The sequence below is a fragment of the Lissotriton helveticus genome, chromosome 4_1 (assembly GCF_964261635.1).
Source record: "Lissotriton helveticus chromosome 4_1, aLisHel1.1, whole genome shotgun sequence".
NCBI classification, from domain to species: Eukaryota; Metazoa; Chordata; class Amphibia; order Caudata; family Salamandridae; genus Lissotriton; species Lissotriton helveticus.
In genome coordinates, this window is record NC_136063.1 from 762921064 (window position 1) to 762941936 (window position 20873).

Sequence of the window (20873 nt, forward strand, 5' to 3'; positions counted from 1 at the left end):
AGGACCGGCCCCTCTAGAAAGAAACGTAAACAATCCCACACTGAATTGTTCCTGGTCATTGAGGTGCTGCTTAAATCTTGTGGCACAGAGAGCAAGGGACCCACATCTGGGCACACACATCGCACTTAGGTCACAGTGAAACACTAAAAATGATAGGTAGGATACATGCAATAATCTCAACCCCTGGCAATCGCTCTGGCTGTAATGAAGTAACTTTTTTGTGCCAGCTATGCCACTCAGTGGCAGTATCAGAAACTGCTTGTGTCGGCAGGAGTGGCAACATTAGGTAATATGGTCCCTGAATTTATGTGCTAATTCATTCTGGAAGCGTAAAGCCCCTTTGAAGAAAAAAATCTGTAAACTGAAAAGGGACACATTACTCTTATAATTTGTTTCTAAAGCCACAGTGCATGACAACTTATCAAATATCGTTTAGGAAAACAGAACGACAAATGCTCATGAAATCAAGATTTTATAAAGTCTGTCAAGCACATATCATTGCTACTGGAGAGCCAACAGTGAAAACATCAAACTTGTGAAGGAGAAATCCAAACCGGCTTCAAACCCTGTAACACGATGAAAGGTAGAAAGACAATAGTGTTTTTTAATGATTTTGCTTTGAAAGCACCGTTTAAGGAAATATATGTTCAGAATTACGCCATCATTAAATAGCGAGAGAAAAATGCTCTTTGCACACAAGCGTGGATACAAGCTAATACAATCATATGAAGCTCATTCTAGCTAATTAATTAATGAAAATGTAAAGCTGCTTGTGCACATTGCTTGCAAAACACCGTTTAGGAAAATCAGACACTTTTCTTTTGCTTTTTTCTCTCTGAATCTTCTTCCTTCTCTCTTTCGATTTCTGCTACCAGGGATTCTATTTCTTTGGCATCAAATATCTGAATCAGAAACAAAAACACAGCATTTACATTTCCAGGTTCAATTTTTAGTTTGTTAAAATCTTGCATACACACAAAATGCATTGCCAAGACCCTAGAACTTTTTTTTCCTAAGAGTAAATAACCCAACGCGACTCGGCAGCCTCTTCTGAGCATATTGGCTCTCTTTCTAGCCCTATACGTCCTATCCTGGTGCCCGTCCTGGTCAATCTGCTGTCCTTCCTGTCCCTAACCGGATGTGGTGTCCGGTGACCTGGTCACCTCCCTCATGACCCACAGGGTCCTAGTGTCCTCCTGTTCTATCGTCCTGTCTGTCGGGTCACGACATCTCCCCCTTTGTTGCAAACAAATGTTCATGGTACAGTTCTACTGATCATTTCACCCCTCACCCCTTTACAGCATTTACTCATTGTTGTGGTGAGAGAGATAGAGAGAGAGAGAGAGAGAGAGAGAGAGAGAGAGAGAGAGACATGTCCATGGTCTGGTCGACCCGTCTCCCCAGTCTCTGGCTCCTACGTTTCATCACTTAGTCTCTTTGTCCCCTTGCATTCCTCCCTTGGTCGCTGTTCTCTGCCATCAGCTTTAGCTTCTGTTTGTCGGTTGTTCTCCTTCTGCTCTCCTCTTGCCAGCCTCTCTTCATCTGCTTCTAGCTCCTTGCCATGTGCCCAGTGGTGTGGGCCAGCTGGCGCCATCTCCGTGGGCTCCTCTCTTTCTACTGTCACCTTTCGTTGTGTTTGTTCCCTCAGTGATTCTTTCCGTTCTTTTCCTCTTTCTCTGGTCCCTTCGTCTTCTCCTCGCCTATGCTCAGTGTGTCTTTCGTTTTTTCCGTGTCATATGTCATGGTTATGAGACCCATGGCTTGGGCGGTGCTGTTGCCCAGCAGGCATGGCCCTGGGACATCACCCTTCAGCACATGGATGTCTTCTTTGTTCTTTTTGTCTTTGTACCTCAGTTCCTCTGTGAACTTTCCCATGTTGATTACCTGTTTCTTTGACCCCCAGGTGAAGATCTCAACCCTGGACGCTCTCAGTGACGCCTTCGCTTTCATCTTCTCGTACTCTGATGCCCACATTTTTATTTATTTATTTAGCGATTTATAGAGCGCCTGGTGACCCGGAGGCATCCCCGCGCTGTACACATGACATTGCATGTTGCCCCACTGTCCAGTACAAATTCCGCTTCATGTGCTCCCACTCCTATCGTTACCGAGTCTGTCTTTTCCCGTGTGCTTCTGTCTGTTCGGTGTGTTGTTTCTCCTTTTTCGTCTCCCCCACTCAGTTCTGTGTGGGCCTCCGACATGTGATATAGCCTTTCCACTTCCTTTTCTTCCTCGTCTTCGCCTGATCCTCGTAATGAGCTTCTCCTTTCTGTTTGTTCCCTCCAGTCATTCCTCCACCGGCCGGTGCCATAGTTGTTTGTCACGTGGTCTGCGTTTTCTATTTTGACGTTCTTCTCTCTTTCCATTTCTGGCTCCAATAAGTTGAACGGCAGTGGCCTCCTGTGTTGTGTGCTGCGCTTTTGGTCTGCCATTCTTGCCTTTATATGCTCTTTCCTCTGTTTGTTCTGTTGCTTCTTTGTGTGTTGTTCTCTGATTCCTTTTGTTTTCTTTCCTTTTATGTTCTTCCTTTCCTTCACTTTTGCCTTTTGTCTTCTTTTCTCTTTTGTGATCCTTTTTGTCCCTTTTGTTTCTTCTTTTTATTCCTTCATTTGACTTTATTTACCCTCTGCTGGGCTTTCTTAGTCCTTTTTCCTTTTATTCTCTTCTTTTTCCTTGTATACACTTGTATTATTTCTTTGTCTCTTTATTTTATTTCTTTGTCTTCTCCTTCTTTATTCTTTTTACTGTCTCTTTTCTTTATTTCTTTCTTATATTTTGCGCCTTTTCTGGCACTTATTTCTTTTTAGTTTGTGTCTTTCTGTGACACCACGTGTCCTTGGTGCTGTTTCTGTTACTTTCTGATACTTTTTCTCTTTGTTTGCTGTCTTATCTTGTTTCTTTTTCTACTTTCTTTGCATTTTTGTCTTTTTGTTTCTCTTTTGGTGCCCTTTTATTCTTGTATGTGCTTTGTTTCATCCTTTTTGTGTTGCTTTGCCAGTGCTTTTTTACTTTTCACCTTTATTTCCTTTATTTCGCCGATCTTTGCGCTGTGCCTGACTCTTTAAAATGGCCGCCGACGTTTCCTTTGATTTGATTGGCTCCTGCGCCTGTTCTTAAAATGGCCGCCGGTGCTCTCGTGGGATTTCGCGTCCAATCAACGCGATGCCTGACTCCAAAATGGCCACCCCTCTCACTCGCTGTTCCTATTGGCTCTCGCGCCTGACCCCAATATGGCCGCCGAGACTCTCGCGAGAGCTCGCGCTGCTTCCTTTAGTCTTTCAGCTTTCGCGCTTTTGTTTGTGCTCTTACCGGGAAGGTCGCTTTTCTTCGAGGTTCTTTTGTGCAGCGATCGGGGTGGGCTCCCACGTCGCTGCTGGCCTCCTGATGATGCCGCAACTCTTCTTCTATTTACGACGCGATCCAGGGTGGGCTCCTGGTTTAAAATCGCAATTTCTCCGCGCTGGACACCGCATCCCACCTTTCGTCGCCAGTTGTCGTGTTCTCCCTAGTGGGCGTAAGGCAGCACATCAGACTCTGGACACAGGTTGGTTACACAACGTTTTCTTTATTACACTTTCTTGGAACTGGTTGCATGCACGTCCTGTCCTGGTGCCCGTCCTGGTCAATCTGCTGTCCTTCCTATCCCTAACCGGATGTGGTGTCCGGTGACCTGGTCACCTCCCTCATGACCCACAGGGTCCTAGTGTCTTCCTGTTCTATCGGCCTGTCTGTCGGGTCACGACAATGATGAATTCTTAATTTCACTTCATTCTCCATCAAATAAGGTGAACAGGGAAACCTTGGTAGTTATCAAATTTCCACTGAGCTCTAAAATATATTTTGACTAATTCTATTTTGAGCTGCACGATACAGATTCAAAGTGCCTTACAATACATTTTACTTACTTTGTGTAAATATTAAACTACCCCAGTCTTACCTTGTAAAAGCAATGAGAGACAAATCATGTGCAATTAATAAACCATTTCTCTATGAAAATTTTAAAAAGCAGTTAAATGTAGTTTTTTTTTTTGCCGATTGGTCGCAAAGTATCAGAAATAAAAGGCTGTTGCGGGGATTCTGCAAATACACAGAACTATGCACAAGAAAACAGGACCTCCGTGTATAGGGGTTGTACCTTCCTGCCTTCCTACCACCTTAGTACCCAAAATCCCAAAACCGACTATAGTGTCATTTGTTCTCAAACAAAATCACAAAGCTACAAATGATTAGACAACCCAAAACGCAACACTCCCGACTCTCTCAGGAATAGCTGTAGCAAGACATACCGTTTCGCTTACTCACTCATACTTGTCCACAATAAGGATAGTCAGAGTCACTGTATAGTTCAAAATGTTTATTTTAACTATCGCACAAGTTACTACTTGTGTAAAGATATATCTGTAAGAGACTTTAGTTAGTGATAGATTCCTTACCTTAGAATATTCCCCAGGCGTCAGATTGGATCCGGAAAGTTTTCTGCTTAGCAAATTCCCCTGCGCGCCAGTAGGTGGCGTCATGCGGCTCCACGTCCGTCACTGGCGTCGTAAGCACTGGGACGACGTCACGGAGGGTACTTAGGCATCACCCAGGAGCGCTGACATCAGTTCTGTACGCGACTTTCCGTGCCGAAACGCAGAGTCATGCAAGATACTGACCATTGGTGCATAAAACTAAGGCCCTAAAAGGGGATGACCTTAACCCTAATAATCAATTCGCAGAACGGAGAGGATGGGTGGGGCGGTAAGGAATCTATCACTAACTAATGTCTCTTAAAGATATATTGTTACACAAGTAGTAACTTGTGCATCTGAAAGAGACATGTTCGTGATAGATTCCTTACCTTAGAATAGATACCCCAGCAATACCAACCCTGGTGGTGGGTCTGCGAACATGATTACACCAAAAAGTCACAGAGCACAGAACGGCCAAAGAAGCCGTCTCTCCGGACCTGACTGTCAAGGCAATAGTACTTGGTAAACGTGTGCAGAGAGGCCCACGTAGCTGCCTGACAAATGTCTTGCAAGGGAACGCCACGTCCCAAGGCAGTAGTGGTTGCCGTTAACCTGGTCGAATTAGCACGCATCCCAACAAGAGGCTCCTTCTTGGCCAAGGAGTAACATGCTTTGATGCACAAAACGACCCACCGGGAGATGGTCCGTTTGTGCACAGCCCGACCTTTTTTGGCGCCCATGTAGCCAACAAAAAGCTGATCATCCACCCGGAACTGCCGTGTACGCTGCAAATAGAATGCTAGTGCACGTTTTGGGTCCAGACGGTGGAGCCTCTCCTCTTCCCTGGAAGGATGTGGAGGCGGAAAGAAGGTGGGAAAAGTGTTGGTCTGCCCGATGTGGAAGGGCGTAATAACCTTTGGAAAGAAAGATGGACGGGTCCTTAACACCACCTTGTCCGGATGAACAGAAAGGAAAGGAGGTTTGGAAGAAAGGGCCTGGAGCTCACTCACTCTTCTGGCAGAGGTGATAGCAACCATGAAGGGCGTCTTTAGAGTGAGAAGATGTAAGGGACAGTTATGAAGGGGGTTCAAAAGGAGCGCACATCAGAAAAGTCAAGACAAGATTCAAGTCCCACTGAGGAATTATGAAGGGCACTGTGGAAACGTATGCGTAATGCCCTTAAGAAAAAGGTTAACAACCGGGGACTTAAAAAGAGAAGGCTGATCTGGAAGCCGTAGAAAGGCGGAGATTGCCGAAAGATAACCTTTGATAGTGCCCAGAGCAGAGCCCTGCTGGGCCAAAGGGAGAAGGAACAGAAGAACCACAGAAAGATGGGCAGAAAGGGGATCCACAGTCTTTGCTGCGCACCATGCCACAAATCTGTTCCACCTGCAGGCATATACTGTCTTAGTGGAGGGATGCCTGGCAGCCAGAATGACATCACAGACTTCAGGAGGAAGATCGAAAGGTGTCAACTGCCGCCGTTCAATCGCCACGCAAGGAGGTGGAGGCTGGACAGGTTCGGGTGGATGACCGTCTCCTGTGACAGAAGATCCTCCCGAAGAGGCAGACGGATCGGGGGATCGATGCTCATACTGAGTAGCTCGGGATACCAGGCTCTTTGAGCCCAGTCCAGAGCCACAAGATTGACTTTGGCCCAGTCGCGCTTGATCTTCTTCAGCACTCTGGGCAGAAGTGGTGTAGGCAGAAAGGCGTACAACAGACCGCAACTCCACTCTTGACGAAAAGCGTCTCCAAGTGAGTGCGCGTTCTGTTCAGTGGTGAATAGATCTAACCAAGGCTCTCCCCACTGCTGAAAGAGACCTTGTGCCACGTCCGAGTGCAGACGCCATTCGTGATCCATAGTGTGGGAAGCGCCCTCCTCCATAGTAGGCGGAGGGGAGGCAAACCCTGAGTCAGAAGACACATCAAGTTCACCCGCTTCTTGAAGGTCATCCACCCAATCCTGCTCGGAGTCACACTGCCGCGCAAGGGGGTCCTTTGAGCCGTCCCAGTCCTCATCCGGCTCCGGAGTAGAAGGAGCCCACCGCCACGGCAGGGCTCCGGGAACGGCGCTGGCCGGGGCCGAACCGGAGCCACATCCCAGGTCGGAACAAAATGGTCCGAGAACCGGGGCAGGGGCGGGATAAACGGCACCCAGTGAGGCGCCTGTGGCGGTGCTGGGGCCGGTGCCAAGAGCAGCACCGGGGCCAGAGCCAGCGGTGCTGCACCTTATGGCGCCGGAGCCAAGGGCGCTGTATCCAGTGGCTCCGGGGCTGGCACCAGAGGCATGCCGCCGGGCCAACAGGATCTAGACACGGGACCGTGATGCCCGCAGGCGCGCTGGCGGGAGCCCAAAGCCTAAACAGGAGGTCCATGGCAGCAAGAAATTCTTGCATTTGTTCGTGAGTCGCCGTCGGACCCGGGGATAGCGGGTAGGCCGCGGGACTCCCAGGCTCTGGAGGAGCCGCAGGGGGCAGAGCCCTGGTCCCCCTCGGAGGAGCGACGGGGTGGGGGGGACGGGGGAGGGGGAATTAGGAGAGCGAACACACTTTTTTTACTTCTTCTTATGTCTCCGCTTAACGGAATCTGAAGGTGAAGACTTAGAGCCTGAGGAGCGACGGCTCCGGTCCCGCAAGTGGTCCCGCGAGTGGTCCCTACACCCGGAGCAGTGGTGAGAGGAGTGCCGGACCTCCAGAAACTTCCAGTGCTGCTCCCGCAAGGCCTTCGGGGCCGTGGCACGGCAGTCCCGAGAGTCAAGGTCGGTCTCCAGGCAGTAGAGGCAGACATCATGGGGGTCCGTCACCGACATATTACGGCGGCACAACCCACAAGACTTAAAGCCAGTCATCCCTATGTGCACCAGGAGATATGGAGACAAAAGTCTAAAAAAAAAAAGTGGTCAAAAATTGACCGAGGTACGTGCTCAATCCGGATCTGCGCTTTCGGCGTGGAAAAAGAAAGAATTGATGTCAGCGCGCATGGGTGGCGCCTAAGTAGCCTCCGTGACGTCACCCCGGGGCTTACGATGCCAGTGACGGACGCGGAGCCACACAACGCCATCTACTGGCACGCAGGGGTACTGCTAAGCAGAAAACTTTCCGGGTCCAGTCGGACGCCTGGTGAATATTCTACGGTAAGGAATCTATCACTAACGTGTCTCTTTCAGATATGCTCTATAATGCAGTATACGAGCCAATACCAGCAGCAAAATGCATAAACCTAGCACAGTTAGCATTGTTACAATACCATAGAATACAAAGAAGATGTGATATATATATATATATATATACAGTGGAAAAAGGACCATAAGGCCTACCCGACCTCCCCTTGGTAAGTTGAGGTTTATTATATAAAGGAATATCTCTGGGCTTTTTCAGCAGACCCCATACCTTAGAGCCTAGATGGTAGCTTTACATCATAGGAACAGCACAGCTCTTCTCCCAAGAAAGGTTTTCCTCCAAGTGTCCCCTGAACAACATGCAACACTCTAATATCAAAACACGAGCTCTTTAGCAGTGCAGCTGTGTGTAGCATGTTTTGTTTAGGGAATAGGGACTGACCAGAACAGAATAACAAGGGGCATGTTTTTTGACCTTGCACATCGTGTTCAGACTAAACTCTAGGAATAGCAGAGAACGCAGCATGCAGACCGTTCTCATGTGAAAGACACAAATAGAGTCTTGCAAAATAAGGTCTTGAAGTAACATGTGCAAAAGCAGCAACAAGGCAGCAGAGCTCATGCTAACTCAGCAATGTTGAGAATGACCCCAAGGGCTGTAGTGTAGTTCCTATTATCCCAATAGGCTCTGCGCATTGGAATAATACCTTCAATAGTATAGGCCTAGACCAGACGTTAACTAGGTCTACTACTGTCGATATTAGACTTAAAGTTTTGGGTTTGCCAGCTAGCTCAGAGTTCACTAGAAACTTTCTCGAATAGGCAAGGAGGAGTTGAACCTCCCTGGATAGACAAGAAGGGATTTAGTTTCTGACAACCATAGAACATGACAACTTTGCTCTCCCCTAATCAAGAGTGTATCTCGAGAGTCGTGTGAAAACAAAAGGCAATTTATTTTACTCAGTCAGTACGTGCATTCTTAGTCTCATCAGATTGTAGAGAAAAGGAAGAGACGGGCGTGTTCAATAAAAGATGTTATTTATTGATCAGTCTCTTTTCTCATACAAGAGAAATGGATCGATATTATTGCAATACTTATGGTTAAGTAAAGTGCATACATTAAAAGCAGAAGTATAAAATAATACTGTAAAAACATTGATATGGTTTCTAAGCCATATGAAGGTTTAAAATGAATAAGATATATTACATACACATATACATTTGACTAATCGTACTCAACTGGTGTTTCTAACTACGCCTACCCCGTGTACCTGACCTAAGTCTAATGCGTGGGCGGGAATAGAAAGTTACAGTTTAAGTTAAGTTTGTTTTGCCAAGTGACTGACTAAAGAATTCTCTGTGAGGGGTTATTCAGTTCTGTACCTGGAATCTAGGATGGATGAGGGATGGTATCTCTCGTCTCTGGTCTCGATATTCCAGGCTGCCTGCGAGGGCTACCCGGAAGCGCCGGAGCTGGATTTCTCGGCAGGAGAAAGCAGCGTCTCGTTCTCAGCGCGTCAGGAAAGGCGGGGCTGCGCCAGCGGGGTCTGCTCTGCTCTGGGCTTCGGCAAGTCTGGCTGCTCCGATCTCGTCACCACCGCGTGTGCTTGCATAGGGCAATATCGGTAATATTTATACCTTTAAGGTGCCGAGATTGACGTAAGGATGGACATAGATACGTCAATAAGGATGTCATACGACCAGGTCGTTAGCACATTCTTTTGCTGAAGTTCTCGGTGAAATCAAAACAATGGCCGCAGGGTTTTTCCCAGGTTGTCATAGGTTTGATTTGTTTTGAGAACTCCGTATGCCTTATCAGGGGCTGGAGGAATATCGCTTGTCTAATTAGATGGCAAGCGTTATGACCTAATCAGATAACACGCTCCTGTGCCGTAGTGTGGCTTTATCAGATAACGGTTCCTGCATCATGGGGGTTTTCTGCCTCATGGGATGGCTGCTAGTTAACTTGTTAGTTTGTTAACCAGAATAGGGTCAGGGATAGGGGGATCGATACAGAACCTATAGGAATACATCACACCCACTCCTCGCTAACTATGGACATATTTACTAATCTATGCATAGTAAAACATACTGTAGAGTATCGTGTATACCTTACCACCCCAAAATACATAAATGCATTTTGAAATTATCAACGATACGGAAAAAACAGTCATATGTAATATATGCACTCAAGCTGTAGAATAATGCTAAAGTAATCACGCATATCTATACATTATCACTAATTCGTATACGAGAATTTACACATGAAATGGCTCTTAATACAGAAAAAAGTTTCGAGACCATTCCATCACAGAATAAAATAATTATGAACATACCAGCGGGCAGCTAATGTCTATAAGCTATCTAAAAGTAGAAATCTTAGTTCTCTAAGAATAGTTCTTACTTTAAGCAGAAAATAAGTGTCCCGAAAAATTCGTAAAAATATTTTGGGGCTGCTGAAAAAATGTTGCTGTCCGTGAACTGGAGGGAAAATTGTTCATGGTATTTTGCTATTCTAGTTGAAGGCCAAATTCAGGGAACGCCGTGTACGAGCTTGCTCAAAAGTCTCTATTTCTGCTCTGGTGAGAACATCATATCATTTAGACTCTCGAAAAAGTTGTCAACAGCTTCCTGGGAGAGTTCCACTAACTCGGAAATAGGTGTAACCATGCATTCGTGCGCATGATTGTCTCCATTGACATTTTGATTTGGATCGTACCTGATCGATGCTGCTTTCATTTTGAACCTCACTACCCCTTAATCGTAGTGGTGAAGCTTCCACGAATGCCGTCATCAGGATTGGTAGCCGTTGAGGGCAGCACAAAGCATGAGCCTTTGTTGGACTCAACAATGTTTCTGCATCCATTGGCGCATCCGATTGTAGCGTCAGACAGGTGTCTAACACGCATTCTTCTCCGCATAGCAGGCACCTTAATACAGGTAAAACACATTGATGCCACATTGGTCGAAATGAAAGAAACCAAGTCATGTTCAGGTCTCTAAGCCGGGGTAGTCCCAGGATTTTTGATATCCGGTCCCGGTATCCAATGGCTAGGATTGTTTCTTCCCTTGTCGCAGGTGTTTTGTCTGTGACATGGTTTGCCATAACGAAATATAAGGACTAAGAATAGGATTCCTGCAATTAGTCCTAAAATGAGGGGAAGTCCGCCAAAAATCGAATGGACGAAATCTGGAAAAATACCCAGTATGGCTTTGAATGGTGTTAATGCCATCGAAAATACTGTCTTAAATACTTTCGAGACTCCACTGGTATCAGAAATATTTAAGATTTCATTCAGGATTTCTGCGAAATGTATGGGGGAATTAGTCGATAACAATGAATGTATCTCTGCAGTCGTCCTTGCGACTAGGAGATCATACGTTTCTTTTGATGACGTGAGCCTTGTCGGCGTCTGAAGAAGCACTGTTTTCATTCTGCTTAAAGTATCTATTCGAATAGAAGTAATTTTCAAGTTGGGCCATGCCCTTGCCTCCCTGTCTGGAAAGGAGCTGGGGAACAATAAGCGTCCACAGCACTTGACCTTCGCAGTCGTAGTTACGAGATAAGGAGTCCCGGGCATAAGACTACAGCATCTGCGGTCCACAATTAGAATGTAACTCCCATTATAGAGTCTTTGAAAGAATGGTTCTATCTCTGTAGCAGGTGTGCCTAGCTGGTGACATGAAAGGTTATTTGAGTTCCCTTCACAGGCTCCATGCAAACTAATTCCGTTACACAGAAGTGTACCGCTTAGTGACATCGCACAATTATCGCCACTAAGGAACACTTTCTGTCCTTTATTACTGACACATGCATGTGAATAGGGCAGGTTCCATGTTGTTTTAATGTACCCTTTTCCCAATTTTTCGTACATGCCAGCCTGTATATATTTTTGGCAGTATTGAAACCTGAAGGTTGAGATTGGAATATTAATTATCCCATGTATTATCCATTCACTGACAGGTCGTTCTGACATTGTCACTGGTAATCTTTCGAGTTTCTCAATGCTCAGGATTGAATAATCAGCACCCTTCTGGGCCATACTGATTTGTTTATCAGTAAGGTTAAAGATATTGAAAAGTGACGTTGTGTTGATTAAACGCCAAGGCACATAGCCTGAACGCAGATTTTGTAACGTCCAGCCAAGCTGTACAATAGAACGCAATTGAGACTGACCGTGTTGTAACAACAGTAAGTCTTGCGATATTATGTCGATTGCTGAAGACACAATGCTGTCCAGAGAAAAAATTCTGGAGGACAGAGTCATTAACCCATTGTCCACTACAGAAAGTGATTTTTCCAAATTAATACGGTCAATTTCCCGTATTCTTTCTGCTGTCTCAATTTGAGTAACCTTCCAGGCCTCGTTGTATGCTGCATATACAGAGGCTGCTATGAAACGTTTCTGACGCTGTTTGCGCGGTCCCATAATGAAATCACGCAAGTCAGCACCATCAGTAAGTAAAGTTAGGTGTTGCTTAATTTCTGCCAGTGTGGAAGTCTGTAGCCATTGAAGGCATAATTTGCCCACACTGTAGGTGGTTATTATTCCTGGGTGTTGTCTTTGGGAATATCTAGGGTCTGGCCTGGTCATTTTGAACCCCTGTGTTTTGTTCAGGAATCGGTCTTGACAGTTATTAGTATCTGTGGGCCAGATCAACCACTGTTTCCAATCAGGATGTGTTCTGTTTTGGTTTAATACATAATTTACGTCTATCTCTTCGTCTGTGGAGCTATTGCTGTTCAATGTTGGTTTTGGAATAGACGGTTTATTTAAGTCTTTGATTTTGGCTAAGCCAAGACAGGTAGTTTGTTGAACAGTGTCATTTAAAAATATAATTTGTTCTGGGATCATGCAGGCTCTAAACAAAGATTCTATACCCTGTACTTGCCATTCTTTTGTGCCCCAAACACTTTTCAATTCAACATTTTTGTCCCAATAATCAAAACCAAAAGTATTCATTTGTTCAAAGAATGAGTCTGAATATATCAATTTTGTGTTGGTTATCATGGTCTTTGTCCCTGTCTTATTTGACAATTTGAAATAAAATGTTTCAGCATTACTTATGTTAAAACCTGAAAAGTATGAATATTTGTCGTAAACGGTTCTTGAGCTTCCTTTTGGAGGGGTTGCACAATGTCCCCATTGATTATAATTTAAAACATTTCTAGGTTGTGCAGATCTATGTAGAAAATGGTTACCATAGTGGTTATAACAGTACATACTATCATAATTTGTCGAACCCTGCAAATAATCATGTTTGGTAAATTTAGCAGACATCACTAAGTCAGACATCATATTGTTTATACTTTCAAAGTCCCAATCATCAGCAAATGTGCTTGGTTTTACGAAGTCACTCAATGAGATTTTAATTTGGTGTGGATATTTCAGGATTTCAACCGGACCATAGATTTCGTAGTCAGTGTTGTCCCATGCTACCCCACCCGGTATAGGATTGGCTGTGAAGTTGACTGAAGAAAGTTCTCTTTTCTCGACGTGTGAAGATGTGTGTGGTTTGAGGATCAAGTTGATTTTCTGACTTGCTGTGTCCATTTTAGCATATTTTCCCTCAATGAAGCGTCCCAAAGTTAGTATCATGATGAGCCAAAGTATGAGGATAAATGCACCAAAACCCACCCAAAATTCAATCCATGGAGAAATCAGATATGTTTCTTTCAGTTGTTTCAAAAGTTCTTTAGCTTTATCTTTAAAGGTTTTTGTTGATGGCTGTGTTTTTGATTCAGTGAAGTCCTCGGAGGAATCATCGAAGTTTATGAAGTAGCCGGATGCAGTTCTGTCAATTGTTCCAATTGCTTCAGGATTACTGTTTCTTGCATAGTCGTTTGTTACTTCATTATAGGTTGGTGTGTCTCTGCTAAATGTTTTTATTTGGGTGTTCAGAGGTCTAAGTTCCATTGCATTGTTGCATAGTCCTTGTCGTTCTTCTTTAGGCGTTTCGAATGTGATTAGCCTCTTTGTTAGGACCTCTGTACTGGTAGCAAACCTTGGTGTTCTGCTACTTATGGGGAGTCCACTTGGCCTACTATTTGTTATCGGCCACATGATTGTGGTTTTACCAGGTCGATGGATACAACTCGGTTCTCCTTTTTACCAGCAAGCGGCGGTAGTACAACTGATCTTGTCCCGTTGACAGACAAGACAGGAACTGCTTTTCTGTAAGAAGGCCCAAATTCCTTCTTTACCGCGATCTTTTCTCTGACTAGATCCCCGACTTTTGGAATCCAGACAGGTCTTGCTGGGACAGGTGGTGGTTCTTCAGTGGTTGTTGGCTGCTGTTTCAACTTTATGTTGCTCAGGTCTTTTCTTGTTTCGTTTAAGTCCTGTAAAATAGCCAAACGATCTTTGATATCAAAGCTTTTTTCCTTTACCACTGAAGTCTGACTGTCAAGGTCAGAGATTAACATCCTAGTTCCAAATAATAATTCGTACGGACTGAATCCCTTCAGAGAATTTCTTGGCAGGTTATTTAGACTACGTTGGACACTTATTAGATGTTTGACCCACCCAGCTCCCGAACCTAATATCCTTTCCGTTATAGATTGCTTTATGCCTTGGTTTTTTCTTTACACCATCCCGTATCCCTCAGGAAGGAAGTGAGAAGATTCCCCCTGTGCTATGCTCATTTGGCCATGTTTCCCCTCAGGCTGGAGGGCTCGAGTGAAAACAATGGTCAAACGTAGCATGCTCTTAGCGTATATGCCATTTAGACTCGCAAATCTTTGTATAACAGTCCAGACGTCAGCCGAGTGCTGGTGATCTACATTATAAGTGGAAACTAGCCTGTATATGTTAATCGCAAGCCTTGCTTTTTACTGTTGATTTTTTCTGGAGTGAAATAACACGGTATTACACCGTTTCTCTCACCACTGCGATTCCTGTTGCAGTTTGGGCACTTTTTTACAAACATGGTGTGATGCAGGCTCATGCCTGGCCACCAGTACCTTGATTGTAATTCTTCCAGAGAATCTTTTAGTTTGAGGTGTCTGAGACCCTCGCCCATATGTGCGTCTGCGATTAACAAGTTTCTCCTGTCCATGTTTGGAATCACTCTATCCCCCACTCCAGGGATTCGAGCAAAAGGGACGGAGTTTGCATCGATTATGTATGTATAATTGAGTGGATAGTTGATCGGTAGCGCTGAGGAGTCGCCTTTTGATGACGTTTTCACTGCCAGCACTGTTTCACCGTCAATATACTTCACTGTACGCTTTTTTCGAGCTACGGAAGCCGATTTAGTTGCTACCGCTGTGGCTGTTTCAGCCAATGAATTCCCTGCAACGTGAACGCCATCACGCTGATGACTCAGTGAGTGTGTCACGTGAGTCTTTGGTAGTTCTTTTTGTAAAAGAGCTATTTGTTCCCAGAGCAGTTTCTGCTTTATTGTTGCACCTGTGTCATCTTTGTAACCGTTTTGAATCCATGTCTGCAAATCGTTGTTATATGATTTGACGCAGTAATATGAATCGGACACTATAAGTGTCGGGAATTCGCGATCCGCATTATCTAGCGCCATTTTCAATGCTATTATTTCAGTCTGTTGTTCTGAATTAGTTTCTACTGAGTGTGTTTTTGTTAATAGAGGTTTTAGTTTACCTCCGCGCCACACTTCTTTTGTAATCTCACATGTGGGGTTGTATGCTTGTTCTCCCCAAACGGAGGGTTGAGCATGTCCGTCTGTATAGATTACACAAGCGTATTGTCGTAAGGGCAGAATGTCGATTGGCAGAGGGAATGTTCTTTCATATTCTAGATTTCTTAGTTCCTCTAGTTCTGGATCAAAGTAGTAGTATACTTTGTCCGTTGTAATGGAATTTACCCATTGTATCCATTCCGGATTCAATGTTGTTGTTGGTAAATTACCCGGGGTTGTTAATGCCTCAAAGGCCGATTCTGCTGTTCTGACTGTGATATGTCTACCGTCCGCTTGATCTTTTTCTCTAGCTATTGCGGTTTGAACTGCATGAATAATTTTTTCTTTATTGCTGAATTTCTGTTCAGCTTCTGTGTACAAGTGTGATTTGAATGCAATTGGTACCTTTTCTCCCTCATTAGAGGTCAGGTATGTGAATCCGCATCTTCCTGGGATGACTCGAATCACAAGATTGCGTGTGTTATCACGTGTTTCTAATTTTGTTTTAATTAACATGTCTGTTTGTAAGGATCTCAAAATTTCTGTGTGTATTTGAGTCCAATTGTTTTTTTTTTTTAATCTGGTTTTATTAGATCATAAAGGGGTTTGACCCTTTCTGCGTAATTTGCAATGTATGTTCTTCCGAAATTTAGGAAGCCTAGAATTGACTGTAGGTTTTTTAGTGTTCTAGGTGCTTGGAGTACGGCACATTTCTCTAGGAAATTGTCAGCCAGGCTTTTGCCTTCACTTGATAATTCATATCCTAAGAACAGGACTGTCAGATGGGCAATTCTGGATTTTTTAAAGTTGAATTTGTAACCTTCTGCTACGAACCCAAGTATTATGGTGTTCACTCTCTTCAAGTGAGTCTCCAAGTCATCATCTGTTAAGTATATGTCGTCGACATAAGATAATGCTTCGTCGTCATATGTTTGTAGTAATTCTGTTACTCTCGCTGATAATACTCCCGGGCTGTTCTTGTACCCCTGGGCTAACCGACAGAATTGTTTTTGAGTGCCATTTATTGAGAATGCAGACAAATATCTGCTCTCTGGTGCTATGTTTTGACAAAAGAATCTATTAGAGATGTCTAATGTTGTTTTGTATTTTTTGCGCACTATGTTATTCATTAGTGCAGCACTATGCGAGTTTTGCACTGCAAAAGTTTTGCAACATGAGTTAAGGTGTCGGTAATCCAAAACTAGACGATATGAATTGTCTGGTTTGGAGACCGGAAACAAAGGGTTGTTCATTTGTGAGGTGCAAGTTTCAATCACCCCCTGGTATTCTAGCTGATCTAGGATTTCTTTTACCTGTTTTTTAGCTTCTTGCTTAATTGGGTACTGCCTTTGTGCAGTAGGTTGTGATTTTAACTGGATTTTGTGAGGAGGAGAGTCCTCATCCCATCCTACATGATTTTTATATAAAGCAGGAGCTTGAGCTACTGCCCACTTTCTGGCAAGTGTGTATTTTTTATGAATTGGGATATGATTTGAGAAGGCAGGCATAATTATTTCTTCGCCATGAGGGCACTCCCTGACAAACTCTGGTGGCCAGTCTTTTTCAGCTAGAAGGATGTCATAGCCCTTGGAGAGATTATCCCAAAATAGTCCCCTCATTTTTCTAGTCTTATCCCCTTCTATACGTAAAGTTATTTCATATATTTTGTGAGGTTTGCTAACTCTGGTGTCTGCAGTTTCCACTTGAAGATATTCATTCGTGTCCACTGTCTCCAGATGATTCATAAGGACTTTGCGAGCTATGCTCACTTCTGCTGCGCTGTCTAGCATTGTCTGAGCCCATTCTCCGTTTTTCAGTTGTGTCCTCAGTATTCTCGGCATTGTTGACTACCTTGATACTAGCTACCTTCTTTTTTGGGAATTGTAATTTCTTTTTTAGCTGAGCAGGTTCCTTGTCTTTGGACTTGGCGTGCTCTTCTCTTTGTTCTGATCGTCCTCTTCTTTCCGATTTCTGCGAGGAAGTCTGAAAAGATTGAGAGGGACGTGTATCAATGTCTTGATATCTATCAGGCTTCTTTATATTATCCCTATTTCTAAGGTTATATCTTTTCCCAGAGGGGTCACTTTGGGGTGACCTGTGTCTTTGGTTCGGAGATTTTTCTCTTCGCCTAAGAGACCTTCCTCTGGACTGGAATTTCTTTTCTTTAGGATTGGATTGTTTGTTTCCATCCCAGCTCTTTTTTTGTAATGTTGAGTTATTATTAAAAAATATTTTTTCCGGACTTTCAATCAGTTGTGGTTTTACTGGTATTCCACCTAAACTATCTCTACCTAGTTCCTCATAGGATTTTTCTATAATTCTGGCAATTTCAGCTGGTTAGTCTGCTATATCTGTCTCCTTTAACCTCTGGCGGATCGCCACGTTTGCTGCTTCTCCCTTTGTGTTGGCTAATAATATAGCCGAGACCTGCTTGAAGTCTTTTAGTAATTTCATACCAAGAGTTAAAGCGGGCTCTGGACCATATTTGTCTTGAATTTGTTTTAGCACCTCTGGTATTACCGAAATGGATGGAACACCGTGCGTTTTTGTGTAGATGGAAGCAAAGACTGTACCCCAAGTGTCACAGTCCTCAATGTGTGGTGCGATTCCCATTGGAAGACAGATAGTCAGAATCCTGTGTTTTTCTACCGGGGTGGTGTCTGGAAACACAGCCTCTATTTGGGTGATTTTTTGTGCTAACCAGAATGGTATTTGTTCCCGTTTAGCTGGTACTTTACCTAGGCAGGATTGTATGTTCTGTGGTGTAATTTTATTTGTGTTCCCCTGGTGAGGGGTCAGCTGTGGAATTTTAATTGCTGGTTGAATTGTTGAAGTCCGCATCACATATTGGACTAATTGTCTAAGTATCTTTATTAATTGTTTTAGGTGTACTAAAAGATCTGCTGCAGGCATTCTTTCGAACTCTGGATGTGGTGTGTATCCGGCTAGGACCGGCCACGTTGCTCCTGGTCTCCCTAAGGGACCGAGCCTGGTGATGTGATTATTATGTTTTAGGGCGCCATTAAATAAGAGCAGGTGCTCTTGAAATTTAAGTGGTACTTCCACCTCCTCGAAAGGAGTGTACTCATTAGGAGGTTCCTCTGTTTATTAATAGTGGAAGTACTTTGTTACAGCATTTGCTGCTGGAAAATGTATCCATGAATAGTATACCTCTGTCTGCCGATATTCGTGTGCCTCAATTACGAATATGACTGTACCACCTCTAGGTGTCAGTCCATTTTCTATAAGTTTTAAGGTTATAGATTTCCTTTTGATGACCGGGATGAGTATTATATCCTGGTCTGCTTCTTGCAGGGCAGTATCATCTGCTGCGAGTTCAGTTGCTAATCTAACTGCCTCTCTTTCATCATCACTGTCTACCATTTTACCGACAGGATGGTTACTTTGTTTGTTTGCAGATCAGGTTTCTTGTGGAAACAAAGATTAGATGCACAATATTTTGGAACGGTTTATCCTTCAACGTTGACTAAACCAAGTACCATACATAGGAGTTTCCTCCTGCGAGGTTTGGCGGATATTACCTTTCGCCCACTCCAGACGTCTTTGGAGTATTTATGGGAAAAGGGGTCTGAGTGAGAAAGCACGACTGAGTTACTCTAAATGTCTTACGTTAATGTTATCGCCCTTCCAAACGCGTTGGGCGCCATGTAGTGTAGTTCCTATTATCCCAATAGGCTCTGCGCATTGGAATAATACCTTCAATAGTATAGGCCTAGACCAGACGTTAACTAGGTCTACTACTGTCGATATTAGACTTAAAGTTTTGGGTTTGCCAGCTAGCTCAGAGTTCACTAGAAACTTTCTCGAATAGGCAAGGAGGAGTTGAACCTCCCTGGATAGACAAGAAGGGATTTCGTTTCTGACAACCATAGAACATGACAACTTTGCTCTCCCCTAATCAAGAGTGTATCTCGAGAGTCGTGTGAAAACAAAAGGCAATTTATTTTACTCAGTCAGTACGTGCATTCTTAGTCTCATCAGATTGTAGAGAAAAGGAAGAGACGGGCGTGTTCAATAAAAGATGTTATTTATTGATCAGTCTCTTTTCTCATACAAGAGAAATGGATCGATATTATTGCAATACTTATGGTTAAGTAAAGTGCATACATTAAAAGCAGAAGTATAAAATAATACTGTAAAAACATTGATATGGTTTCTAAGCCATATGAAGGTTTAAAATGAATAAGATATATTACATACACATATACATTTGACTAATCGTACTCAACTGGTGGTTCTAACTACGCCTACCCCGTGTACCTGACCTAAGTCTAATGCGTGGGCGGGAATAGAAAGTTACAGTTTAAGTTAAGTTTGTTTTGCCAAGTGACTGACTAAAGAATTCTCTGTGAGGGGTTATTCAGTTCTGTACCTGGAATCTAGGATGGATGAGGGATGGTATCTCTTGTCTCTGGTCTCGATATTCCAGGCTGCCTGCGAGGGCTACCCGGAAGCGCCGGAGCTGGATTTCTCGGCAGGAGAAAGCAGCGTCTCGTTCTCAGCGCGTCAGGAAAGGCGGGGCTGCGCCAGCGGGGTCTGCTCTGCTCTGGGCTTCAGCAAGTCTGGCTGCTCCGATCTCGTCACCACCGCGTGTGTTTGCATAGGGCAATATCGGTAATATTTATACCTTTAAGGTGCCGAGATTGACGTAAGGATGGACATAGATACGTCAATAAGGATGTCATACGACCAGGTCGTTAGCACATTCTTTTGCTGAAGTTCTCGGTGAAATCAAAACAATGGCCGCAGGGTTTTTCCCAGGTTGTCATAGGTTTGATTTGTTTTGAGAACTCCGTATGCCTTATCAGGGGCTGGAGGAATATCGCTTATCTAATTAGATGGCAAGCGTTATGACCTAATCAGATAACACGCTCCTGTGCCGTAGTGTGGCTTTATCAGATAACGGTTCCTGCATCATGGGGGTTTTCTGCCTCATGGGATGGCTGCTAGTTAACTTGTTAGTTTGTTAACCAGAATAGGGTCAGGGATAGGGGGATCGATACAGAACCTATAGGAATACATCACAGGGCCACATAACACCCTCCCCTTGGTAAGGTAGTAGTGCTCAAATGACCAAAGCAGAGGTCAAAGATAAGCAGAGTCAAGAAGCGTGTATATATATACCACACTTGAGATTTATTCATGAATTGGATGTACCTTAGAAGTATTTTACAAAGAATTGAAAGCACTATATTGTATCAAGAAATCGTGTTTCCATTTAATTGTACAATGTATTTTACAGCGATTATATGAATTTCCTATCTAGATACTCATACCAGTCGGGTTGTCAGCAGTAGTGGGTTTGTTCTAAAAGCAATGGTCATATTTGCACTTTGCACTTATTTGCTCCTCAGCAGGAAGTGAATCGGAATCAGAAATGCGTGATTTGAGTGCTGGGGCCATAAAAAACAAACCATCACCCGGCGAGGAAATGAAGTTTGTATGCGAGGAAAGGCGATCAACACTCCGATCGAGGGCCCCGCGAAACACAACCGCAAGTGGGAAAACTACAAACGTGGCCAAAGACGCAAAGCCAACAGAAAATACAGGAGGAAATGACAAAAGGAAAACGAGAGGCTATTGGAGGAAAAAGTAAACAATACGGTAATTAAGCTATCAACAGTTAC

General features: G+C 44.0%; 1 protein-coding gene across 6 annotated transcripts in view; it reads right to left on the reverse strand.

Moving 5' to 3' along the window:
• Window positions 1-456: 456 nt before the first annotated feature.
• The window catches only part of PSMA8 (proteasome 20S subunit alpha 8), a 443554-nt gene continuing 423137 nt past the window's right edge, over window positions 457-20873 (reverse strand). For 3 of the 6 annotated variants that reach the window (XM_078687393.1, XM_078687394.1, XM_078687396.1), the window contains one exon: window positions 457-902. In XM_078687393.1, coding sequence (XP_078543519.1) covers window positions 807-902 — 96 coding nt within the window. In that variant the 3' untranslated portion in view covers window positions 457-806. Of the gene's footprint in view, window positions 903-943; window positions 3506-20873 lie in introns of those variants that run through there. The other 3 variants (XM_078687398.1, XM_078687391.1, XM_078687392.1) reach the window with 3 other exon arrangements.